Source organism: Penicillium cataractarum, assembly GCF_028827025.1.
Source record: "Penicillium cataractarum strain IBT 29864 chromosome Unknown utg000008l, whole genome shotgun sequence".
NCBI classification, from domain to species: domain Eukaryota; kingdom Fungi; phylum Ascomycota; class Eurotiomycetes; order Eurotiales; family Aspergillaceae; genus Penicillium; species Penicillium cataractarum.
Window position 1 is genome coordinate 1,714,448 of NW_026622744.1, and position 25,892 is coordinate 1,740,339.

Consider the following 25,892-nt stretch of genomic DNA (forward strand, 5'->3'; position numbering starts at 1 on the left):
TATGCGGTCTTCGGGCATTCTTCAAGAAGCCACAATTCAAAGACTGCGGCTTCGCTCTGGGGTTTCGCCCCAGATGAGGTTCAAAGATAATGTCCAGATAGTATGGGGCCACTGAGGAGCACAGAAATTGAACTTGAAAATCAAAGATATCCAGCGTGATGGTTGCTTGCCAAGCACAGATTCGTCGTAGTTGATGCCAGCAGTTGGAGTCCGAAACGACGGTTGAGTGGTGCCGCCTCGGAGCCTGAGGCACCAAGAAACGTGATTCCCTCCATCTTGCAAAACATCAAACGATAGCTGGAGCTTATACGCCCAAGTATATCAACGGCTGCTCCCAGCGAGCATCTCCATGAGAGAGTGATAAGCGACAACCGGCCGTCATATCTGTGACTGGTGACTGATTCGCCTTCTGCCTTGGGCCCCTCTCCCACCACCAACTCTGCCGCATCACCCCGCAGGCGGTACGTGTTGCTCCCCAACAGAGAGCCACACCCCCCAAGAAGGTGACGGTTCTGGGATCAATCAGTTCCGGTCAAGTTCTCTGGAGAGAACAAAGGATTAAGCAGAGCTGCTGAAATGGCTGTATAAACCATCTCCTAAGCCGACGCTCTGCTTCACTATTTTCTCGGTTGTAGGTCCTCCGATATTGAATTACCCGGGTGATCTTATGCAAGTGAGCGTATGTTGATCTCGATCACAGAGCACTACCCAGAGAACTCTCCACAGTCTCTTCTACAACTTGAGTTGATATCAATTGAACCGTTGATTCGAGGCGGGGAATTTTGAATCTTAACACGGTCAATCTGGCCCTAAATGACTGAGACCAACATCAAGCGGCACCTCCTTTGAACTATGATCCACCACCTCCATGGATGAGGAACAGTTCTTTACGCGCCCAACGCGCGAACTCACTGGCCTTTTCACCCAGACCATCCTTCCCAGCCCTGTTGTTCAGTGGATTCTCCCTGCTCGTCTTCGAAGCAACCACCACAACGATGTTGTCTTTGTGGGCCAGCGTCGAGTGCAGGTCAAAGAGGCTTCCACTAGTGGCTACCTAGAAGATGTGACTGAGAAGAATGACTTTGATCACTCCATTATCGGGGCCAAGGTTATTAATGTGAATACTGAACTTCCGTGGGACACCCAGCTAGGAACAGCTGGTGCCGATGATCAAATGCATGACGACTCAGACTTCCTCGATCGCCTCCCTTCTCAGATTCTTGTTCTTTCTCTTGAGATGAGAGAGCTTCAGTTCCTATATTGTCCGATATCTGGTGATGACAAATTCGTGACATTTCGCCGGCCCTTGCCGGTTGATGTCGATCTGGCCGAAAGGTTCGGAAAGCGTATTGCCGTTGACCCAAAGTGAGTCCACTCTGTTCTGGGTATCGTACACTTGACAACCTAACCAATAATAGATCGCGAGCAGTCGCAGTCAGTGCATCGAGCCAGTACTTTGGACTGCTCCTCCTCAAATCCCCCAAAGAAATCCAGCAGCAGATGGCTGAAGGGAAACTCGATCCTATTAAAAGTGTATGCTGTCGCACATCTATCTTGGGTATATCTATTCTGAACAAGACTTCTATAGGAACATTTCTACAGCTGTGATGGAACTATCCAGTTTATGGAGTTTCTCTATCCCAGAGCTGCCGACGACAAGAGAATCATTCTTCTCATTGTCTCCTCTAGTGCTGAGGGCTCATTTGCCAGAATCTTTCAATGGGATGATCGAGATGCTACGATGCTCCGTCCGGAGATTGTTGAGTTTAAGCTTCGCAGGGAAGATAGGTTGCCCACGATGATCGTACCTCTAACCAAGGAGTCTTCATTTTTGGTTGTCACAAGCATCTCCATGGCAGTTTACCCTTCCGATTCTTCACACCCGCGACCAATAAAATACCCGCTCATAGCACCCGATGCTACTTTCAAGGAGGTCTCGCTCTGGACCCAATGGGCACGGCCTGCCCGTAACTGGCTTTACAGTCAAAAATTCGATGGAATCTACCTCTGCCGCGAAGATGGCTGGATTTATTACCTCGAGTTTGGTAATGAAGGCGGCCTAGAAACCCAGACCAGTTTGGGCCAACTTCACTGCGATGTCGACTCTGCATTTGACGTCCTGGACATGGGTCACGAGGGAGGTGACTTCATTCTGGCCGCCGGAAGTATGGGTGATGGTGGCCTATTCATTCAAGAGGCACGGAATAAACCTCAGTGTGTTCAAAGATTTCTTAACTGGGCTCCAGTCACAGATGCGGTCATGGTGCCATCAAAAACGCATGAAAATGTCCAATGCGACGTGTCGCGAGATCGCCTATTTGTCAGTTCCGCATCGTCCGCCTCCGGGGGCAGCGCACTCCATGAACTTCGGCATGGATTCGAGGCCCAAGTAGGCTTCGCTGTTCCCCTTGATGATTTCTCTAGCATACGAGATATGTGGGCCTTCAGTGACGATGCCAACCGAGGCGTCTATGTCATGCTTTCTGACCCCATGTCCACTCTGCTTCTCTACATGAACCCTAATCTTGAGGATGGTATCAGTGCGCTGGATGACACCGAGACAGGCCTTGACAGTGCACAGACACTGGCAGCTGGCTGCACTCCCACAGGCGTCCTCGTGCAAGTCACACAAAAGGCCACGCACCTTTTTGTTCCTCATAGTACTTCTTCCAATACCTTCATCCTACATCAGCCGAACTCTACCGTCATCGCAGTCACCGTTGATGGCCCAAGCTCGGTTGTGGTCACCACCGTTCGACAGAACAATGAACTCAAGCTTACACTCACTCGGGTTGTTGTGAATGATGCTCATGCTGGCCTGCACACTATTCAGACCGTCAAAATTGACAAGGAGCCAGTATGCCTGTCCCTTCAAACACTAGGAGACACAACATTTATCTTCATGGGCACCAGCGATGGCACGATCAAAGTCTTTCACATCGAAAACGAGAGGATCAACTTCCTCTTGGATGCCTGTGTCTCGATTGATTGCAAGGACGACATTTCTCGTGCAATAGATAGTCTTGCAATGATTCGCCAAACTGATCAGGGTGTTCTGCGTGCTCATCTGCTATGTGGCCTGCGGAGCGGCGTGCTAGTGCCGTTCCAGGTTGACTTCAACGCCCCAACTCTTATCGGCAAGTCCAAGAAATGGTCCAAGCCTAGAACCTTGAAATTGAGCAAGACTAATGCCATATTTAGGTTTGAGTCAAGTAACACCGAAGCATGTGGGAATGACGTCGCTTCGACTCCAAAGCCACGGTGCTTTCGCTATGCTTATCTGCGATAACGAGCTGTGGCGTGTATCAACCAACCCCGATGGCGTCCCGAATGACTGCTTCCTTTCGCGGGTTTGGATCACAGAACAGAGCAATGTAAGTGTTAAGGACACACTTTTCCAGGCCTGCATCGTTGCTAACTCTATGTAGCCTGCGTATTTCCCTACCAGCATTCACGGCTTTGGAATGATCAGTGAACAGAGTCAAGAAGCCGGCCTTTCAATAGGGCCGCTATTCTGTTTTGCAGATCGACAGCTTCTTATATGCTCACTGGACCGCGAACGCAAGATTGTGCCTCGACGAATTGGCGTGCCTGGCACGGCTAGGAAACTAGTCTATTCACCAAATCTTCATAGACTTATACTGGCTTACGATAAGGCTGAAGTCGAAGAACCCAGCAGACCTGGTGATATTACGATGCGATCATGTCTGGCATTCGTACTTCCGGACGCACAGGAACCCGTCAATCCACTAGACCAACCGTTGATGCCCCGTGCGTCCCCGGGAGAGAGAATCACTTGTATGATGGACTGGATGTTCGAAAGAGAGGGGCATATGTATCATTTCATCGTGATTGGAACGGGGCTCTCAGCAACCGTTGATTTCGGACCGCGAGGCCGACTCATCCTGATGTCCGTACCCCGTGATCCACAGGATCCCTCCAAAGTGCGATTCGTGACAAAGCATGTTCAGGACTGCCTTGACGGTCCGGTGCGATCGATTGCAGCCTATGGCAATACACTGCTTATATGCACGGGGAGGATCATTCGTCCCATTGCCCCCAGTGGTGCGTCCGTCAAATGGGCGTCTAATAGCTGGCAGGAACTTCCCTCCCCAGCGGTGGCAATTACCGTCTCAAAGCCATTCGTCTATGTTACTACTGCCCGGCACGGATTCGTCGTCTTGGAAGTTCTTGACGACGGAATTGGACACCATCTCTTGAAATTGCGTGCTCATGATTCGAAGCCTCTCGACGGACTGGCTCACTATGTGACCGCTGGCGAGCCTTCTCTTGCTTTCTTAAGCACTCGCGGTGGCAACGTCCGTGCCGGGAGACTTTCAAGTAATGCTGAGCTCCGCACTACCCAAGTATTTGTGCCCCCGGCACCGGAAGAGGCCTCGGTATGGGATTCCATTCTACAGTTTGTCCCTAGCTCCAAGGGCGACATTTTCCCCAAGTCGTCCCGGGAGAGAGGCGGTGCAATCTACGGCATTGCTCTCAATGGATCGGTCTGCCGGTTCTCCATGCTACGAGAGGATGAGACACGCCTTCTACTCGCATTGCAAGACTTATGCCGAAAGGACGAAGCTCTCTTTACGTCCCTAGCTGCGCGCGAAAAACGCAAGAAGCCCACTTGGGCCGATCCTAAGAAGGACAATTCCCAGGTGGACGGGGATATCCTGATACGCCTGGCTCGGCATAGGGCGGATTACCTAGAAGATCGAATCCATGCACTTGATCAAAAGCGAGGATCTCCCATCTATGAGCCTTTCATGCGCAATGCAGCGCTCAAAGCTTTGGGGCCTTCGGACAACTATGCCCAGCAAGTCGTTGGATGGCTTCGACAGCTGCTTCATGTCGAGATCTGAAATTTATGAGCGCAGTTCAGGCAACCTGATTTCGTAACTCTGGGTTTCTCCTTTCTATGGACCTACTGAGGCTGATCTTCACTCAACACGGCGTAACGAGACGAGTCTACTTGATATCTTTGAGCAAATGAAATGAGCTTTTCTTAGCATTTCTTCCTCAAGGGTGTGGTAAACAGCCGAAAACTAGACGGATCTAAGTAAATTAAACAATACCTGCTTATATGGTTCATCCGTTAATAACAGACTAAAGCTGGGAGGCGACTGTTGTGGACAGTGGCAATGCTGGGAGCCCGCGGGTGAAGTCAGACTGCATTGTTCCCATTCCCCACCATTCGATTATTCTTCCCGAAATTCTTTTTCTCACCCACCTTCTCCCCTCGGTCCACTCCACCAGCCTTTCTTTATCGGGGATTCGAGTTTGGAGCTTCAAACTCGTCTATCTTACACCTTTCCACCTATTTTTCGCCGGATTTTCACGGCGACCCGCAGCCCGCAAGTGAACGGTTAGCTCCGTTTGTGCGCCCACTGCGTCCCTCCGATCGCCCCTCGATTCGGACCCGAAAGACACCTGAAAGACCCGACACACATATCTTGACAAAATGGCGCCTAAGAAGAAGGGAAACAAGCGCCAGGAGGAGGACTGGGAAGCTGAGCTCGGCGAGACTGCTGCCCCCACCGAGGCTCCAGCGGAGGACCAGGCCCAGGACGGCGGCGAAGATGGCGGCGAAGAAGAGGCCGGCGGTGGTGGCCTGATGGCTGCCCTGCGCAAGAATAAGGCCCGTAAGGCTAAGAAGGGCAAGCCCGTTAACGACTTTGTTGAGGGCGAGGATGCCGGTGCCGATCTCGCTAGCAAGCAGCCCGAGGAGGGTACCTTCGACGAGGACGATGTCTTCGCTGGCAAGGCCAAGAAGCCTATCAAGGAAGTGGCGCCTGCCCCAGCCCCCGCCGCTGATGAGGGCGAGTTCCGCGTGAAGTCCAAGAAGGAGAAGGAGAAGGAGAAGAAGGAGCGTGAGAAGCAGCGTAAGAAGGAGCAGGTAAGATCAACTACGATTTCTTCCCTCTAGCCTTTTTTTTGTACAATCGATGTAGCTCGAGATAAGCTGACACCATATCTACTTTCTAGGCTGCTGCTAAGAAGAAGAGCGCCCCTGCTGCCGAGCAGAAGGCAGAGTCTGCTAAGGCTGCTGCTGAAGTCAAGAAGGACGAGCCTGAGCCCGCCGCTGCCGCTAAGCCCGCTGGAAAGGCCAAGAAGCTTCCTCCCCACCTTGCGGCTCTTCAGAAGCAGCAGGAACTGCTACGCAAACAGCGCGAGGAGGAGGAGCGTCTCGCCGCTGAGGAGAAGGCTGCATTGGAAGAGCAGGCACGTCGCGATGCCGAGGAAGAGGCCAAGCGTGAGGAGGCCCGCCAACGGAAGAAGGAGAAGGAGCGTGAGAAGAAGGAACAGCTCCGCAGGGAGGGCAAGCTCTTGACCAAGGCCCAGAAGGAGGCTCAGGCCAAGAATGAACTCCGTATGAAGCAGCTGCTTGCCTCTGGTGTTCAAGTTGCTGGTCTGGAGGCCGGTGGCGAGAAGAAGCGCCCTGTCTACGAGAACCGCAAGAAGAAGGGTGGCAAGAAGCAAGAGGAGGATCTTGAGGCCGCCGCCGAACGGGCTCGTCTTCAACGCGAGGCTGAAGATGAGCGACGGAGGAAGGAAGCCGAGGAGAAGGCTAAGGCTGAGGCTGAGGCCAAGGCCAAGGCTGCTCCTGCAGAGGATGAGGATGCCGTTGATGACTGGGAGCAAGCTGCGGAGGCTGAGGATGATGTGAAGGACAGCTGGGATGCCCCCACTGACGATGAGGAGGAGAAGCCTGCTGCGACCAGCGGTGGCAAGGAGGCTGCAGAGGAGAAGAAGGACGAAGAGGACTCCGAAGAAGACTCCGAAGAGGATTCTTCTTCCGAGGAGGACTCCGAGGACGAGGAGCAGTCTGCCAACCAAAAGGCTATTGCCCTGCGCAAGGCCGAGGCTGCGGAGCGCAGAAAGAAGCAACACGAGGAGGCTTTGGCGGCTCGTTCCAAGGACAACCTTCGTTCACCAATTTGCTGTATTCTTGGTCACGTCGATACCGGAAAGACCAAGCTTCTGGACAAGATTCGTCAGACCAATGTGCAGGAAGGCGAAGCTGGTGGTATCACTCAGCAGATCGGTGCTACCTACTTCCCCGTTGAGGCTCTGCAGCAAAAGACCGCCGTTGTGAACAAGGATGGCTCGTTCGAGTTCAAGGTCCCCGGTCTTTTGATCATCGATACCCCCGGTCACGAGTCTTTCTCCAACCTTCGTTCCAGAGGTTCCTCCCTTTGCAACATCGCCATTCTTGTCGTCGATATCATGCACGGTCTCGAGCCTCAGACTTTGGAGTCTATGCGTCTACTGCGTGATCGCCGCACTCCGTTCATTGTGGCGCTGAACAAGATCGATCGTCTTTACGGCTGGAAGAAGATTGACAACAACGGCTTCGAGGAAAGTCTGGCCATGCAGAGCAAGGGTGTCCAGAACGAGTTCCGCACTCGTCTGGAGGCCACCAAGCTTGCTTTCGCCGAGCAGGGTTTCAACTCCGAGCTCTTCTTCGAGAACAAGTCCATGGCCCGCAACGTTTCCCTGGTGCCCACCTCTGCTCACACTGGTGAGGGTGTTCCCGACATGTTGATGCTTTTGACCAAGCTGAGTCAGGAGCGTATGACCAACTCCCTCATGTACCTGTCCGAGGTTGAGTGTACTGTTCTTGAGGTCAAGGTTATCGAGGGTCTCGGTACCACCATCGATGTGATCCTGTCTAACGGTATCCTCCGCGAGGGTGATCGCATTGTTCTGTGTGGTCTTAACGGACCCATTGTTACGAATATTCGTGCACTGTTGACTCCTGCGCCACTGAAGGAGCTGCGTCTGAAGTCGCAGTACGTCCACAACAAGGAGGTCAAGGCCGCCCTTGGTGTCAAGATTGCCGCCAACGACCTGGAGCATGCTATCGCCGGTTCCCGTCTGCTTGTCGTTGGACCCGATGACGACGAGGAGGACCTCGAGGACGAGGTCATGACTGACCTGGAGAACCTGCTTAGCCGTGTCGCCACCGATAACCGCGGTGTCACGGTCCAGGCCTCTACCCTGGGTTCCCTGGAGGCCCTTCTCGAGTTCCTTAAGCAGTCCAAGATTCCCGTGGCCAACATTTCTATTGGTCCTGTCTACAAGCGTGATGTTATGATGGCTGGAACCATGCTTGAGAAAGCCAAGGAGTATGCCGTCATGCTTTGCTTCGATGTCAAGGTTGACAAGGAAGCCGCTGCCTACGCTGCTGAGGTCGGCGTCAAGATCTTCACTGCCGATATTATTTACCACCTGTTCGATGACTTCACCAAGCACATGGCTGAACTGACCGAGCAACGCAAGGAGGAGAGCAAGATGCTTGCTATCTTCCCTTGCGTCATTAACCCCGTTGCTGTGTTCAACAAAAAGGACCCCATTGTCATTGGTATCGATGTCATTGAGGGTAGCTTGCGGATGCACACCCCTCTCGCGGCGGTTCGCACCAATGCTGCGGGTCAAAAGGAGATTGTTGATATTGGCCGAGTGTAAGTTCTCACAACCCATACTTTACCCTTTTTTTTTCTGTGTTGGTTTCTAACATTAACCGCAGGACATCCATCGAGCGTGACCACAAGGCCATCGCAGTTTGCAAGAAGGGCCAGCCCTCCGTTGCCGTCAAGGTCGAGGGTCCCAACCAGCCCATGTACGGCCGTCAACTGGAGGAGACTGACCAGCTGTACTCGCACATCTCGCGTGCCAGTATCGACACCCTGAAGGAGTTCTACCGGTCCGAGGTCACCATGGAGGAGTGGGCTCTGGTCAAGAAGCTCAAGCCCGTCTTCGACATTCCTTGAGCGGGCGGTGCTCTTCTATCGCCTACAGAACCTGCTCTTTATCTGAGGGGGTGACGATTGACTCTGGCCCATTTAGCATCGCAGTGCCTCGAGTAGGTAGTCTTGTGATATGATTGATGCGGCATTTTTTTCACGACTTTGCGGGGATGACTGAAGATGTCGATTTCTGATTATTGCCATCGAGAGAGAATGAATCAAAAGTTGATCTGGTGGTTTTTGACAGTGATATGAACATACCAATGACGACCACGATTTTGAAATGGACCAGGCTCAAAAGTTGATGCGAATGCTTTCTGTACATGACATGGGAAGAAGATAAAAGCGAGCACTCCCCTCTGGCTGGTTCTTTTACCAGAGTTTTTTTTATAGTTGCTTTTTTAATGGACACATTGTTAGACTTGAACTACACGTCGTTGGGTATTCTTACTACATTGTGACTCGAGATCACCATCTTATCTTCTTGCCATAGTTCTCCTCGTAGACTCGTACAGCTCGATTCATATTGGTCCAGTTGTATATGTACAAAATCCCCATTCCATTTTCAATTCATTTCTCCTACCTCAATCTATCACTCATCATTCCCTTCCCACCGCTCAGTCTTGCCCCCCTTCTTCTCCCAATCCAACCAACTCCCATCATAAACACCGAGCTGCTCCGCATTATAACCCGCCTGCACAGCCAATTGCGCCGCAGCACGCGCCCGCACACCAGCCTTGCAATAGAATACAATCTTCTGGTCCGCATCAGCACTGGGCTTCGGGAACCCAAAGCGTGTCTCGAATTCGTCTGCGGTCAGATAGAGCGCATCGGGCTGGGAGGCGAGCGGGATGTTGATTGCAGTGGGGATGATGCCGGTGCCGGTGAGTTCGGCGGGTTCGCGGACGTCAATCAGGATTACGGGGGTGTGGGAGGGGGAGGAAGTTGAAGCTGGGAGGGAGGCGTTGATCTGGGTTGTGATTGGGGTTAGCTTCAGTACAGAAGAAGAATGGGCGAGAGTATAGGCAGTGGCGACGGTGACTGTCCCACGTACGTCTTCAAAGCCCCATTCCCGGAACACGGGAGTGGACTCGTCGCTGTTCCATCGGACTTGCTGACGAAGATTGAATACACTGTGTGATTTGGCCTGGCATGGCGCGAAAGAACGGCGGCTTTGCGAGGTTGAACTGAGGCCTCGGCTGGCAGCGGCGAAAGCTCCGCGCTGGAGAACTGATGTAGCCGCGATGGATTGACGGGCTGGGGCTTTAAGTGCCGCGGAGGTAATTGTGGCGACCGAGCGCCGGGCGGCGGAGTGTAATGATGCAGCCATGGTAGCTGTGGTGAATGGTAAGTTGACTCGGTGGAAAGAAAGATCTCGGGAGGTCGGAGACGAGGCCGACTGCGGATGATGCCGTGATGTCAGTGGGGAACCATCACGTGACAAATAACCATGAATCTATTATCCATTGTATACTATTTTCATACAGTTTTCTATTCGATTCATAGATATCCCTCTTATGTCCTAGTATCTATGGTAGAGTACTATTACTAAAGGTCTTTTTTTAACAATAAGAGTTAGAGAAAAGTCGACCTCTTTTCATCCCTCTTTTGACACCTCTTGTTTCTTGATCTATATCAGGATTGATTTTTGCTAGACTAGTCTTAGTCTGCAAGGTGGCTTTGCTATTGTGATCAAGGCTGCTGCCATCCTTCTGGGCCTTAGCTCTCTGCCTGGCGGGCTAAATCTTGCTAAGGCCATCATGAGTACAAGTTGGATCTTCGGAAGGTCTTTTGAGATGTCTTTCCTGATAGTCCACATAATATCTCTCGATCTAAGTAGGTAACTGGTATCTCTCAAAGTATGGCCAATATGATGATTTTGAATTTTAGTCAATATTCTGAACTTACTATAAAACTCCACTATATAGTAGTGGGCTAGTTAGATGATAGCACAGTAGATTTCTTTGCTGGCGTCACATACTGACTAAATGGCCAGTGACGATGTTTTGGCCCCTAATTGGCCATCGCCGACGCCAACTTAAGCCTTTTAAGTCTACCGGCGACTCCGATTATAAGCACTTGGTGGCCTGAATGTGAGTGGTTCATGCATAGTCACAAAGTTTGTGGCCCTTCGTCCTCCATAGAATTGTCCATATGACAATGGCACCTATATCTGCGGTAACTTTCAAGGCTAAAGGATATTCTTGTATAACATGTTGGTCCAAGGTGGATGATACTGGAAGCTGTAGTCTTGCTTTCAAATGAGTTGAGGGGGCCTAATACACCTAGGACTTTGTTCATATTGGGGGCCGTGCAGTTTTGATGACCCTACAGTAGACTACAACAGGGCAGGGCTGAACATGCACATTGTCGATCTTCTGCAGGTTACACGGCTGGAGAATCCCGCCGCTGAGCAAGTCAGGATTATAATTCTACCTCTACTCGCCCTCCTATTCTCTGTTCCTCGAAATTCTCTTCGGTCTATTTATCAGAATCCCATCCCATCATGCCAACATCCCTCCCAACCCCGTCCTCATATACCTCATGAACCCATACTACAACAAGCATGAAGCGTCCTAACGCTGAACCACCCTACCTCTATCTCCCCATCATCCTCTCTATTCTCCTCGCACCACCCGCCTTCTCCGAATGCTACTACCCCAACGGTACTATAGAAACGAACCCAGCCTACCAGCAATGCCCCGACTTCAACGGCACTCGAATGTGCTGTGCCACAAACCGCAGTAACCCCTTCGGCGGCGCAGACACCAACGGCTGGACAGCGAACAAGTGCCTGCCCAATGGTCTCTGTCTAGACGGATTCACGACCATCAATACTCACGGAGAAAAAGTTCAGGTCCAGCAATATTGGCGGGATACGTGCACGAGTCAGAATTGGGATGATGGGGGTTGTCTGAAGGCTTGTGCTGGGAGTGTATGTTAGGATCCTGCCTGCAAATAAATGCTTCAAAATGATTGGTTTTTCTACCAATTCAGGGGACTGATTGATGGGATATAGGCAAACAACAGGACCATCAGGATGACACCTTGTGGCAATCCGAATACCTCTACGACATGGTGCTGCGGCGCGAACACGGATTGCTGTAATAGCTCCAATGCTGAATACATACCCGCAACGCTTCAGGGATATATCGCAACTTTGACGACTACTTCTGGTGTCTCTGAAAGCACTATTATTAGTACCTCTCCAACGTCTACATCCTCAAATCAACCCTCTTCCCAGTCATCATCGCGTCTGTCGACTGCGGCGAAGACGGGTATCGGGATTGGCGTCAGTGTCGGGGCTCTCGTGATTCTTGCCGGTCTGACATGGGTTCTACTGAAGAAACGACGATCAAGGGTCGCTGGTGACGAAGAATTGAGACCATTTTATGCACGAGATAAGCCGCCGAGGGAGTTGGCCGGTTCTGAGGTTCTGAGGGAGATGCCGAGTAATTCGACTAGCTTGGTTCAGGAGTTGCATGGTGATTCTGTGGGGAAATAACAGGGTCATGCATACGTGGAGTGTACCGATAGCTCGATCGATGGTGTGATGTGTTGATGTGTATCTTTATTGTCGGTAGATGTGGAGTTCCAATGTGTTGCGGGAAAGATATATAATTTGGACAGCCCAGGCACTACCTAATCTAGCTGTATCTCTAATGGCGATTTCCATGGAGAACATCGAAAATTTTTATCTAGGATTATTCGAGTACCTATTCTGCAAGTACCGAGTTAAATCAATGAATATAAAACGAAAAAAAAAGAATTAAAATTATTCTAAGAATGGCTCTAGGGTCTTTCACAGCGAGGAGAGAGAAAAGAAACAGAGACAACCCGGAAAAAGAAATGCTCAACAGCAGCGATCCCACATGGGCCGCTTTATACACAAACGGGGTATTAGGGGGATCATCTCTAAAAAAGCTCTCCCAGCTTTGAAGACCAATTGCCCTGGGCAGCAATCACGGTAACTTTTTGTTCCAAGTCCGATAAGAGGACTGTTGACCATGCGTGCCAATATGGAGGCGAGAAATGAAAGGTGGAAAAGAATGGCCCCTCCATCTCCAGGACAGAAAGGCCGTGCTGAATTTGTCGCCGAGCCCGTTCTATCCGGAGGTTAGGGCCGGGGGGTTTTTTTTCCAGCGTGGTGCTTTTGCATTACTCGTCAATCAATATTTAAGCGCGGGGGCGGAAGGTGAGCAGGCAGTCGTCCTAGAGATAGATCGTTAGTTATGGGTTTTTGAGGCGAAAAGGGTTTAAAAAGAGACATACCTGGGGGAAGATGGTGGCGAAAACCTTGATGTCCTCAGACTGGGCAGTGGTGGTGTGCTCCCAGTCCATCTCCATACTGGCCTTGCCAATCATGGCCATCAGAGACAGCTGAGCATAGGTCTGACCCAGGCAGTAGTGGGGACCAGTGCCGAAGACCAACCAGTTCTTGGTCTGCTGCTCGGCATCACCGGTGATCCAGCGCTCGGGCTCGAAGGAGTCAGCATTGGGGTAGGCCTCCTCGTCGTGAGTGGCGGGCCAGACGGAGGGAATGATCATAGAGCCCTTGGAGACGGTGATCTTATCGGTGATGGGGAAGTCCTTCTTGACCAGGTAGGGGACCATGATGACGGGCGGACGGTAGCGGAGGGTCTCCTTGACGACGGCGCGGGTGTAGGTCATCTTCTCGAGGAGTTCCATGGAGATGGGGACGGAGCGGTCACCGTTGCGAACAGCCAAGTTCTCCTCACGGACCTTGTCGAGAATCTCGGGGCGGTCGGCCATCAGCTGGAACAACCAGGTAGAGGCAGCGCTAGTGGCATCCTGGGAGGCGAACAAGAAAGTGAAGACAGTCTGGGCAATCTCAAAGTCGGAGAAGTCACGCAGAACCTGAGGAGGCTTCTCGGAGGGGTCAACCTGGATTCCCTGGGCGATCTTCTCACGGTACTTGGCAGAGTCCTGCTGGGCCTTGACCCAGGCGTCCATGATACAGGTAATCTCACCACCGGCAGCCATACGGGCCTTGCTCTTGGCGGTACACTTGGAGAACTCCTCAAGAACCATGTCAGCGGCCTTCTTGCCGTACCAAGTCTTGGTGAAGGGCAGGATGATAGGGAAGTTGACGAGCTCGAGGGCGGCAGTGATCAGGTAGTAGTCGTCGGCAACCTTCTGGACGGCCTCGTCGGACATGTAGTAGCCAACAAAGGTGCGGCAAGAGAGAGCAGTCATCAGCTCACGGAAGTCGGGCATCCAGGGAGTCGGGGCGTGGTTGGTAGCGGCGGACTTGGACACGAAGCGCTTGAAGTACTCGTCGAAGACCTCCTCAGCACGGGGCAGGTAGCAGGACAGAGCCTGGCGGGTGAACAGGCCATTAAGACCCTTGCGGTACTCGACGTGCTCCTTGCCATCCAGGAAGACCCAGTTGGACTTGCCGAGCAGCTTGTGCGCAGCATCCACGACGCAGGGCTTGACGTAGCCGGGAGAGTTGAAGATCTTGCGGGACATGTCACGGGTGGAGGCGATCACAACGAACCTTGGTCGCAAATGTTAGCGAATTGAAATCTTGGATATCCATTCTCCGTCTCTTCCCCATAGAAAAACCAATTGCGCAGTAGAAGATATAGAGGGAAAAGGGAGGCTCACTTGTGGAAGACGGAGACACAGCTCAGCTCGCCGCTGTCCCATTTCGCCTTGTACTCGGTGAACTTGGGATTGACAGACTGAAGGAAGGGGCCCATGAACGGGATCTTGTAGGCAGGACCGACGATGTTGCCCTTGAGGTAGTGGTACTTGACTGTTGTTTAACAAAGAAAAAAAAGGGGGAGAACGTTAGCCATTGATCCGAGACGCGTTGAAATTTCAGAGCAAGCGAGAAGTCTTTCGAGGGTTCTCCTGAAGGATCGAACTTACACTGATCGTAAAGGACGGCTCCAACGAACAGCGTCAGGATCAGCTTCCAGATGGTGAAGCCATCGAGAACGGAGGCGACGAGGCCGGCCGGCGCGAAAAGTTGCGGCGAGATTGTCGCATCTGCGGACGGCGAGGCAAAGCTCCCAGACATGTTGACCACGGTGAAGGAGGACCTTTCTTTGAAAAATTCTGTTCTGCCGAGTGCACAAGCAGAAGTGTTAACCAGAGACCAAGAACGGATGGACAATGGTTAAGGGAGAGGTGGAGAGGGGAAGAAAGGAAATTGGTCAGGGGTGGGAAGGCCAATAATTTGCAGTCGTATTCGCATTGGCGGTTGGCGATTGGCGATTCGTTAATTATGGGGGGGGGGCTCCCGGGGCCCGGAACTCTCAGGTCCCGCAGCCCACAGGGGAAGCCGGCCGTGGCATGACTATCGAAGTACTTGGTTGACATAGTTAATTAGTTATTGGGTTTATAGCCAGCTTTTAACCATAACATGCAAACCATTACTGTTGTTTTTGAACCTGATATAAAACCAAGGTTCACTATTTCATTTTTCATAGTAAAAAAGATAGAGAGGAGTTAATTATAGGATACATTATGACTGAAATCACTATAGCAACCTTGTATTGTACTTCTGTCCCTACGCCTCCCGTCTAGGAATGATGTTATCTACTCGGTACATATGGGCACTCCATAGAATACCTTCTCCAGCCAGGACGTCACTCAACACTTTGGTAAAAAACAGAAAACCATATACTTGATAAAGTACAAGATAATTTATCTATTTTAACTAATTTAAATTATTCCACTTTTATTGACCGTCATTGCAAATAGCTTGACTAGGCAAAATCAAGGCTAATTGAACTATTGGCGCAAATTTCAATGAGGGCTTCCGGGGGCACGTGCACAGATAAACCGCCTCTGACTAAGGCCGCATTGCCATTGGATCCGGACAATGACTAAGATGGTCCTGTATATCCTAGGTAGCTATAGTCCACTTACAGTATCTCGCAACGAGCGAAATGTATACGCATTGATGGATTGTGTTTGACATTAATCACGGATACCGGATACACCGAGGAAATAGAGGTGTACTAATTCAGTGCAGAGGAGCAAGGCAAGGAGAACACCCGGTGCATAAAACGGACATGAACATATTCGTCGCCTAGCTAATCATAATAAAGTACGCCGGTATGTACAAAGAACCTTGCTCACCGACCGCCAAACCCGAACCATCCGCGCTTCTTCTCTTCGGGCGCTGGGGATGGAACCGGCTCTGGAGTCTGCACTGGTGCTTGCCCAGGGCGGGGGTAGTCGATGTAGTTCCATGCCACGTCGAGGAAGAGCGGCTTCACGGGCACAGGCTCCATCTGAGGCGGGTAGGGTACCAGGTTGCTGAGGTCGGTACCGGCACTGAACTGGTGTAGGCGCTCGACCAACGGGCGCTGCTGGCTGGAACCAGACTGGGCCTCCAAGCGCTCCAGAGTCACGAGTCCACGGTACTGGGCAACAAGTCCACGAAGAGTAGAGGCCAGGTTGTTGGCCTGGGCTCGAGAGACATCGAGCTGAGGCGGGCCCTCGGAGCTGTCGGAGGTCTGCGGAGTGGCGGTGCTGGCGAGATCGAATGCCTGAGCGAAAAGGGCAAGTGCCTCGGTGGGCTTGCCAAGAACGCCGTGGGAGCGACCCAGAGCGAGGCATCTGTGCATGGAAAGCGTTAGTCATATAGAGAAGAAAGCATTTTGTTGCAGAAAGGAGACGTACCGAAGCGCGCGGAAGTAGCGCCGTTTCGCCTCAAGATCTTGCACAAATGCCGTATCGGCAGCAACACCTGGCAGCTCCAGGATAAAGTCCAGGCTCTGCAGGGTCGAGTCATACAGCACCACGCGCTCACGGAGCTTGTTAAGCTTCTTTCCATTACCCGCACCGTGCTTGATGACCTTTCCACCTTGAGCAATTGATTCCTCCTCAAACGTCAGGCCGTCCTGTTCACCACAGAGCACACGGTTACGACCAACCCGCCATCCGACAAGATTGTAGTTAACGGCCGTCCGAGTGATCTGAAGTGCCTGCATTCTCTTATCACCAGGATCCACTCCCTCGCTAGTCAGGTCATCAATAGCACTCTTAGTGGCATCGACGGCATCCTGACTGGCAATGATGACATTATCATATGCAGCAGCGCGATCCTTCGCGCTAGCAGACTTGCCTTCACTGGCCAGCCAGGCACTGAGACCAGCCTCGCCAGCGGATGCAGCAGCCAATGCCTGAGAAATCGAAGCATCGTCCAACGGGACGGTTCGAGATCTCCATGTCACAGACTCGGGTAACTTCTGCACCTCACCCTCGGCGGTTCTCCGTGTTCCGGCGGCCTCTTCGGCGAGGCAGGACGGGTCAATCTTCTCGACTTCGGCGCGAATCTCAGAATCGGCGGGGAAGAATTCGATGGCCAGCGACGAGGTTGGCTTGGAGCGGGGAAGCTTCATCTGGTAAGCCGCATAGCGCAGACTGGGATCGACGGTTCCTGTGAGGAGGTCGCGGAAAGAATCCTTCTTTTCCCGTTGTCCTAGGGCGGTATAAATAACGCGCGCAATGGCATAGTCATGTAGACACTGCTCCCACTTGCGCTTCTCCAGCCACAGCGCACCAGAGACAGTAGCCAGATAAGCCCGGGCTTCGAGGATATCAATATCGGTGGCGCCAGTGGCCGACTGCTCATGGAGCAATTTCACAAGATGTTGCGCATAACCGGTTGCCTTGTGTAGTCGCGAAATGATATGGCGTCTAGCAGCACCGGAGATGCCCTTGGATGATGGATCGGCGGAGTGTGTGGATTTCTCGTGCATGGCTTGCGCCCAAGCTCGTTCGGATCCGAGAAGCAAGAGGTGCACATATCTGGTCATAAGAGAAAAGTAGGTAAGCATGTATCATTCACTTGTCAGTAGAAACACATACGACACATTGCTTCCAACATTCTCAGCCGTTACAGCTGGCTTAGCAGCGTACTTGCGGCCTTTAGGAGTGGCCTGTCCCAGCTTCTTGCGGAGTTTGTGCAGCTTGCGGGTGGCATGCGCCCGGTAGGCATTGTAGTCTCCGGCAAGGAGCACCTCCTCACGCTCCTTGAAGATGTAATCGGTGATCTCCATGGTTGTGATTGAATTGGCGAGATTGAGGGGAGCCGAGTAGTTGGCAGGTTGACTTGGTGGGTATGCAAAGGCGGTACCCCGTTTCGGCCAAACGAATGGCCCGACCTGCCCGGCAATTTCCAACCTCTCCGAATCTTTTGCGTGGTTGGCATTCTCCAGCCTACCTTTTGGCTTTACTCTTGTTGGCCCATAACCGATCGCCCGACGACTGGGAGACAATCTAGCAATTGCGACCTGTGTGAAGCTCAGCGCCTGAAGCTTCCTTCTGCTAGGTTGTCTGCAATCCACCGGCTTTTTTTTCCCCTTCTCGGTACGAAAATGGCACCACCCTAAACAGCTCATCCCGGCCGCCAGGAACAACCAAAAGCACCACATGTACAGTGATTTCTGACTTGGAACTCGGATATATAGGGCCGTCCGATACGATATGATGCAGACTGTGGATTCTCTTAGGTGACTTCAGTGTTTGACGCCGCGACCATCGGGGGTAATGCTCGAACGGGCGGCCGGCTGCCTCGAGAGCGCGGGAAGGCGTTTCCTTCGAGATCCCAACGGCACAATTCGATCCCGGAGGAGTCTGTCTCGTCATTTTTGGAAGCATAATGCTGCCGGAGGGGATATTGCGAGCTGTTTTGTCGCGTTAGTGCTGCCGACAGGTCAACAAACCTTGACTTCAGCTTTTCTATCTCCCGCCGAGAGCAAAGTTGCCAAAGATGGAGGCTCGCCATTCCTCGACTTTCTTTACCCACCAAGAACCCAGGAGTTCGCCGTATCACGTCTTTCACGCCAATCCAAGCGACTGGCATTGCGCCGGAGGAAACGAACGGTGGTTGGCTTTTCGAGACCGTACACATCGAACGCATCATCCCCTACCAAACAAATCCTTGACGAGGACTCTCATGCAAACGAACCGAGCCCACAGCCGGTGGGAATGGAAGCAACCAGAACTTCCAAGGGCTATCTTATAAATTTGTTGGAGCAGCAAAAGGCCGAATTTGATCGAGCCTGGGTGCTTTACATTGCCACTGGAAGGCCATCCGACTGCCGCTCTGCACTATGTGCTTACCTCAGTAGGTCGAAGGATACTGTCGACCGGGATCGGGCCTGGGAGGCCTTTCAAGGAATACCCCAAGAGAGCCTTTCGGAAGACGATTTTTTGCATGCCGCTGAATCTCAACTCGGTTCTCGAGATCCTTCAAAACTGATATCTCTGTGCGAACAAGCCTTGGAAAAGGGTTACGAATCGAAATGTTGTACATTATCATTCACGCGCTTTTGGAAAGCTCGTAATTGGAAGCGCGCTCTGGAAATCTGGCATTTGGTGTCACAATCCACAGCACAGCCTGAACCGCCATACCTGAGTTTATTCAGTGAACTTGAACATGGAAGACTGGCTTGGGATGCTGTGGCATTCGGAAAATTCGTCATGCGTGAACAGAGTCATGAAGCCCGCTCCTTGGCCGAATTCCTTCTTGACCACATTTTCCGTTATTCTTATATGCTCAGATCTGCCTCCACCGGTGTACTTGTGGAGTTGTTTCGGATCTATCACGACTTGGGGCTTTTGAAGCGTGAGCACTATCTCAGCACGCTAAATACATTTCAAACGAGTGAAGCAAGATCCATTTTCATTCGGACAATTGTGTTTTACCGCATCATGCGTCGGCAAATGCCGGAGACGAGGCCCCCCCAGTCGTTCTTCACTGCTCAGTTGAGAGCCTTTGCCTCGTTTGGAATTACTTCTGGAGTGCGATTCTTCCTGGAGGAAATGACGCAGTTCTACGGAAAGCCACACCTCCAAGTGTACAAAGATGCCATGCAATCGTTTGCACAAGCTGGCGATGCGGAGAGAGTCAATTTCTTTTTCGATAAGCTCGTCGAAGACCATGGGCCACCACGGAGCCGGAAATTGTTGACTCCGCTTCTCGACGTCCATGCACGAACAGGAAACGTGGAAGAAACAAATAAACAGTTCCAGAGGATCTCCGAAGAGTTTCATCTTCAGCCAAATACGGTGTGTTGGAACATTTTGCTCAAAGCTTATGCCAATGAAGAAAACCTAGCTGGCGCTCTGTCGATATTTTCGAAGATGCAGCAAGCTGGAGTTTCCCCCAGCCCACACACATTTGGCACATTGATGGCTCTTTTTGCTAGAAGGGGAGATATTGAGAACACTCGTCACTTGCTCAGCGAGGCGGAACGTCATGATGTTGAGATCACAATGCCCATGCTGGACATGGTGGTCCAGGCGTATTGCGCCAACGGATTGTTGCCTCAGGCTGAGCAATTTGCTGTTGCGTGTAAGGGGTTCAAGGTCCAAGGTTCGCCGCTGGGCATGTGGAACACCCTTTTGTTTCAATATGCATTCAGAGTGGACTTTGTGGCTCTAAATCGAATCTGGCAGCATATCCAATCCGCTGGGATTCGCCCCGACGCTATCTCCTATGCAAGCCACATGCTCATTCTGGCATTAGTTGGCAAAACGGACCGAGCGCGAAAGACCCTGAGGGACCTTCACAAGAAGCGAGTTATCCAAGCTACGGATCTTCACTACGCGATCATTCTGTATGGATATGTGAAAAGCCGTAACCGCACCATGGTCCAAGTCATCTTTAACGAGATTGAAGAGCGATTTGGTCAGCCTGGTGCCCGATCCAGCCTCTTGGAGCTCCGAGGTCAGATTGAGCACGATTTGGAGTTCCGGGAAGACACTACCAAGCCCGGTTCTGAGCTACGGTTGAAGAACGCCGAGCAAACCCTACTGAACTCACTTACGTCGATCGATCGCCTTACAAAAAGCATCAAGCTTTCATCGTCGAAAGGACATCCCAGTGGCGCTTTCCAGGACTCATATTACACCTACCGCATCAAGAATTTTGGCTTGAATGGTGCGATTGACGAGGCCCGGCAGCTGTTTAGGGAGTACTTCGACACCAAGAAGGCTATAGGCTCTCGCGAAACAGCATCTGAATCTGCCCCGATCCGCCTCATCTCCGCTATGATGCTGGCGCACTTGAGAGCAGAGCAATATCTGGAAGTGGAGGAGTGCTGGCAACTCGCACTCACCAACACTGTCAAGATAGCAAGTCGAGTTGACCTCGATGACCTAATGCGTGCTGACTCGTCAGCTGCGGGTGAAATTGATGCAATGCAGTCATTGACGGAGGACGGTCAGCCACCATCGTCTTTGGATCTTCAATCCAACGGCCAAGAAGAGATGGCTGACCCACATCAACAACCCGGGATAATTCCATCACAGCGGTTCGCCCTCTCGCGCCCCTTGTCCATTTATATGCGGGCTTTAGCCTATCAGAACAAGACGGACCAGATTATTGAGGTTGTGGCTAAATTTGAAGATGCCGGTTTCCGGCTGAGCACTTTCAATTGGTCCACCTACGTCCAGATGCTGGCGGCCTCTGATCGATTCAGCGATGTTGAAGAGGCTTTCCGAGCATTCGAGCATACTTTCATCCCCAATTTCCCCGACTGGAAGCGACTTCAGGCTGGACAAGGACTCAAGCCAGAGGGTGTTCCGTTCACTATCCAGCAGCTTGAAGATCCTCGACACTTTCCTCCTCCCTCGGGCACTCTCGGTAGAGCTTCCAAATCATATTGGAGCAACATTGAACCAGGTTTCATGCAACCAACCTATGTCTCCATGGTATACCTCGCTGCCGCGGTGGATCGCATCCGTGATCTCAGCATTATAAAAGGCGGCAAAGAGCTTGTGCAGCTTCATTCTATCGCTCCCAAGACGATCGCAGAAATTGGCAGGATGCCGTATCTTCGCGATAAATTCCAGGGCGTGCTCCTTCGTCATCGCTCTCACCAAGCCGACAAAGACGGACACAAGCGACTCCGTCGACAGACTGTGGCAGCAAGTGGTATTCTGGGTATTCGTCCTCGCAACCGACATTTGGGGGCTCCTGGTCGTTCTGGACGCCCTCAACAAGAGGAGACACCACTACCCGCTGATGTGACGTTGTCTGCTGACTTGGAGGCCGAGAGAACTCGCCAAGCTGTCTTTGGGCCGTCAGGCTCTGACATACAGGAGGACATCTTCTCGGTGGAGGACCGGGCTTATCTTGAAGATGCTATCCGGGGCCGTCACACCCGACATGTCTATCTCAAGAAGCGGAGGGCAGTTTCTAAGATGAGAAACAAGCAAGAAGGTGGTCATGATTTGCATGCCACCGCTCAGAAACCAGAGGAGCTAGTAACGGAGCCTGAGCAAGGTGGACCTGAAGAAGAGTCGGCAACCGAGCAGGCTGTTGAGCGCGTGCAGAATACAGAGGAGACCCCTGAGCCCTTAGACGAGAAGACACAATGAAGTGTCTTCCGTGTGTATAGTGATTTGTTCGTTATTTTAGCCTCTGTACATCATGTCTATATAGATTCCAATGTATTATATCTCCATTTTCTGAGCAAATATTTATGTATAGACTTTCTACCCACTAGGTGAATACAGTAATGAGGCCCTCGCTCTGATTTGTTGATTCCAGATAAATGCCAAGAAATTGATAGTATTACATAATCTGACGCGCGCCGCGTCGTGGGACGCGTTCTAATTTTGCCCGATCGGGCGAGCGCGCACATCCCAACTTTCAAGCTCCTCCTCTCCCCCTCGACCTGCCATCCCCCGACCACATTGAACACCACAACCATGGATGGAATTCAATTGCGAGATGAGGCCGCGCAGGATCGCGTGCGTGCTGCTATCGAATTCCTTGACCCTAGTAAGTTACCGCAACTGATTCTCTCACCGCGCACTTGATCTAACGTGGTGGCTTTTTTCTGCTATAGGTGATGAGCGGGCACGCAGGTTCGTTGGGCTGGAAACGAATGAATTTCACATTGAAAATTCTGACCAAATGGAACAGCTATCGAGTCGATATTGTGGTGATGCTGAACCGGGGACTGCGACGTCTGACGGTGTGTTTGTTTTTTTCTCTCTCCCTTGAAAAAGGCGGGAAAAAGCTGATGGTCGTATAGGTCAGCCTTGATGAAATCCGAGCACACAACCGCGAGCTTTCCGACGGGTAGGATTGATGATCTTCTGATATGGCAGAAATCGAGTTACTGATTAAATCATTTGATTAGGCTTTGCATGTCCCCGTTCGATTACTCTCAAGCCTTTGACCATGCCTTGAAAGAGGTCGTAAAGCGCTTGCCCAACCGCCCCGAGAAGGAGAAGCTGGATGAAGTGGTATGCATCTTTGAGATAATTTGAAGCCTTTAGAGTCGAGCACGGCTAATTTGATGCATCGACAGAATTATTACTGCGCCTATATCGGAGCCTTCGGAGATTTTTCTTGCAATCCCCGCACACTCGGTTCTTCCCACCTGAACCGTATGGTATCCCTCGAGGGTATCGTCACGAAATGCTCTCTTGTCCGGCCAAAGGTGATACAGAGTGTTCATTACAGCGAGAAGAAGGATCGTTTCTTGTCGAGGAAATACCGTGATCAAACCATGACAGCGAGCGGTGCTACGAGCTTGAATGTTTACCCCCAGGAGGATGAAGATAAGAACCCTGTGAGTACAACATATGCGCCCGGCAGCGACAAGAACAAGAGACTCATTTATCTAGCTTATTACCGAGTACGGCTATTCCACCTACATGGACCACCAGTCGATTTCGATCCAAGAAATGCCCGAACGAGCCCCAGCCGGTCAGCTGCCTCGCAGCGTCGATGTTATTCTTGATGACGATCTCGTCGACAAGGCCAAGCCAGGTGACAGAATCCAGCTGGTCGGTATCTATCGCACACTCGGAAACCGAAACGCAAGCTCCGGATCGTCTACTTTCCGTACCATTATCATGGCCAACAACATCATCCAACTTTCCTCCAAGGGTGGATCTGGCATTGCGCAGGCTACCATCACGGATACCGATATCCGAAACATTAACAAGATTGCCAAGAAGAAGAATGTCTTTGAGCTGCTGTCCCAGTCGCTTGCTCCTAGTATCCACGGACACGACTACATTAAGAAGGCCATTCTGCTGATGCTGCTTGGCGGTATGGAGAAGAATCTGGATAACGGTACTCATCTTCGTGGTGATATCAACATCCTCATGGTCGGCGATCCTTCCACGGCCAAGTCTCAACTTCTTCGGTTCGTCTTGAACACGGCCCCTCTGGCTATCGCTACCACTGGTCGTGGTTCTTCTGGTGTCGGTTTGACTGCCGCCGTCACTTCGGATAAGGAGACCGGCGAGCGTCGATTGGAAGCCGGTGCCATGGTTCTCGGTGACCGCGGTGTGGTCTGTATCGATGAGTTCGACAAGATGAGTGATATTGATCGTGTCGCCATTCACGAAGTCATGGAACAGCAAACCGTCACCATTGCCAAGGCAGGTATTCATACTAGCTTGAACGCCCGCTGCAGTGTCCTTGCTGCTGCCAATCCCATTTATGGCCAGTACGACCCGCACAAGGATCCTCACAAGAACATTGCTCTTCCCGATTCCCTCCTCTCCCGTTTCGATTTGCTCTTCGTCGTTACCGACGATATTGAGGATGCCAAGGATCGGACCGTCTCTGAGCATGTTCTGCGCATGCACCGTTACCGTCAGCCTGGCACCGAGGAGGGCGCCCCCGTTCGCGAGCAGCTTAACCAAACTCTGGGCGTTGGCATTGAAGACCGCGCTGATGCCAATCAACCCACCGAGGTGTTTGAGAAGTTCAACGTCATGCTTCATGGCGGCATGGTTAACACTGGCCGCAACCGTGGTAAGAACGTGGAGATCATCAGCATCCCCTTCATCAAGAAGTACATCCAGTACGCCAAGTCTCGTGTCAAGCCTGTCTTGACTAAGGGTGCGGCCGATCACATTATTGCAGCCTACTCTGCTCTGCGTAACGACGACCTTGCCAGCACTCAGCGCCGTACCTCTCCTATCACACCTCGTACCCTTGAGACGCTGATCCGTCTTTCCACCGCACACGCCAAGGCCCGCCTGTCCAACCGTGTTGACGAGAAGGATGCTAAGCATGCAGAGGCCATTCTGCGCTTTGCTATGTTCAAGGAAATCCTGGAGGATGTGCGCCGCAAGCGACGCAAGGTCACTTCCTTCGAGGAGTCGGATGATGAGAGCGAGCCCGAGCTTGATGATGACGATGATGATGACACTCCCTTCCGCGGCACGTCAACCGCTACCCCTGCACGTGGAGCTACGACGAGAACGAGGGCAGCTGCCAGCACTGCAGCTCCCGAGGATGACCCCGATAGCCTCTACACGTCCAGCCCGCGCGCTTCACGTCTGCGGTCAAGCCAGACCACCCGCACTCAGACTCAGAGCGAGTCCCAGATGTCGGTGGCTTCCTCGCACCCTGCATCGCAGCTGGTCCAGTCCCAGACAGACGACTCACAGTCTACTTCTGCGTCGGCGCAACCGATTACGCCTGCTCGCATGGCTGTCTTCCGCCAGATCCTGGGTCCTCTCATGGGTACTAAGGTATTCGCTGACGGCGATATGATTCATGTGGATGAGCTAATCGAGGCCGTCAACACTGCCGTGCGTGCCTCACCGCGACACGGCGCTGCCCATGTCTTCTCGCGGCCCGAGGCTATCCAGGCTCTCAGCAAGATGAACGAGGAGAACCTGCTGATGTGAGTACACCCTTCCCCCTTCATATGCATCAGTACGTCCAGTTACTAATTTTCTATAGGTTCCTCGAGGATGACGAGAATGTCTACCGTATCTAATCTATAGTGCTATTTTTACGCGGTGTTTTCTCTGCGTATCATTAGCCTTACTCATGAGCATGTTTTCTGGTTGCTGCATTGGGATGATATCATGTTTCTCTTTCTCTGGAGTATGGAGTCGATGCATGTGGAAATTGAAATAGGCTTACTTGATCAAGAATTTGGGGATGTTGAATGTGAACATATTGAACCAAGCTCTGCTCGCATACTTGTAGTGTACTTCATCTAGGCCTGTCGCGCTATGATGAGATTTGCCGCTCATCGTAAAAGCAAGGTCTCTGTACGCAGTTTAATATAAGAAATCTAAGGCCGTATGATGAAGAGGAAGAACCTTTAATTGTTCATAGTAGTATATACAAGTGTTTTTGGTCATTTAAATATA

At 51.8% G+C, this 25,892-nt stretch overlaps 8 protein-coding genes across 8 annotated transcripts; 5 read left to right on the plus strand and 3 right to left on the minus strand.

Moving 5' to 3' along the window:
- Positions 1–868: 868 nt before the first annotated feature.
- On the plus strand, positions 869–4,868 carry thtA (the record flags this gene model as incomplete). Its single annotated transcript, XM_056702670.1, has 5 exons — positions 869–1,365; positions 1,419–1,533; positions 1,589–3,201; positions 3,257–3,374; positions 3,429–4,868. The coding sequence occupies 5 exons, from the start codon at positions 869–871 to the stop codon at positions 4,866–4,868; spliced, it is 3,783 nt and encodes a 1,260-aa protein (XP_056551670.1).
- Positions 4,869–5,467: 599 nt separating this feature from the next.
- On the plus strand, positions 5,468–8,780 carry N7496_009758 (putative mitochondrial translation initiation factor IF-2; the record flags this gene model as incomplete). The annotated part of the gene is made up of 3 exons (XM_056702671.1): positions 5,468–5,902; positions 5,992–8,471; positions 8,537–8,780. 3 exons carry the CDS (start codon positions 5,468–5,470, stop codon positions 8,778–8,780), a joined length of 3,159 nt encoding a protein of 1,052 aa, XP_056551671.1.
- Positions 8,781–9,348: 568 nt separating this feature from the next.
- N7496_009759 (rhodanese-like domain-containing protein) lies at positions 9,349–10,086 on the minus strand (the record flags this gene model as incomplete). Its single annotated transcript, XM_056702672.1, has 1 exon — positions 9,349–10,086. One exon carries the CDS (start codon positions 10,084–10,086, stop codon positions 9,349–9,351), a length of 738 nt encoding a protein of 245 aa, XP_056551672.1.
- A 1,236-nt stretch (positions 10,087–11,322) lies between these two features.
- N7496_009760 (uncharacterized protein) lies at positions 11,323–11,700 on the plus strand (the record flags this gene model as incomplete). The annotated part of the gene is made up of 1 exon (XM_056702673.1): positions 11,323–11,700. One exon carries the CDS (start codon positions 11,323–11,325, stop codon positions 11,698–11,700), a length of 378 nt encoding a protein of 125 aa, XP_056551673.1.
- Positions 11,701–12,932: 1,232 nt separating this feature from the next.
- Positions 12,933–14,805, minus strand: erg5 (C-22 sterol desaturase erg5; the record flags this gene model as incomplete). The annotated part of the gene is made up of 4 exons (XM_056702674.1): positions 12,933–12,968; positions 13,029–14,277; positions 14,388–14,538; positions 14,655–14,805. The coding sequence occupies 4 exons, from the start codon at positions 14,803–14,805 to the stop codon at positions 12,933–12,935; spliced, it is 1,587 nt and encodes a 528-aa protein (XP_056551674.1).
- Positions 14,806–15,868: 1,063 nt separating this feature from the next.
- On the minus strand, positions 15,869–17,800 carry N7496_009762 (signal recognition particle subunit SRP68; the record flags this gene model as incomplete). The annotated part of the gene is made up of 3 exons (XM_056702675.1): positions 15,869–16,355; positions 16,419–17,549; positions 17,610–17,800. The coding sequence occupies 3 exons, from the start codon at positions 17,798–17,800 to the stop codon at positions 15,869–15,871; spliced, it is 1,809 nt and encodes a 602-aa protein (XP_056551675.1).
- Positions 17,801–18,290: 490 nt separating this feature from the next.
- Positions 18,291–22,130, plus strand: N7496_009763 (putative translation regulator (Cya5); the record flags this gene model as incomplete). Its single annotated transcript, XM_056702676.1, has 1 exon — positions 18,291–22,130. The coding sequence occupies one exon, from the start codon at positions 18,291–18,293 to the stop codon at positions 22,128–22,130; it is 3,840 nt and encodes a 1,279-aa protein (XP_056551676.1).
- Positions 22,131–22,463: 333 nt separating this feature from the next.
- Positions 22,464–25,510, plus strand: N7496_009764 (MCM DNA helicase complex subunit MCM3; the record flags this gene model as incomplete). The annotated part of the gene is made up of 8 exons (XM_056702677.1): positions 22,464–22,536; positions 22,604–22,622; positions 22,681–22,732; positions 22,793–22,839; positions 22,901–23,006; positions 23,072–23,335; positions 23,391–25,414; positions 25,474–25,510. The coding sequence occupies 8 exons, from the start codon at positions 22,464–22,466 to the stop codon at positions 25,508–25,510; spliced, it is 2,622 nt and encodes an 873-aa protein (XP_056551677.1).
- Between the last annotated feature and the right edge of the window lie 382 nt (positions 25,511–25,892).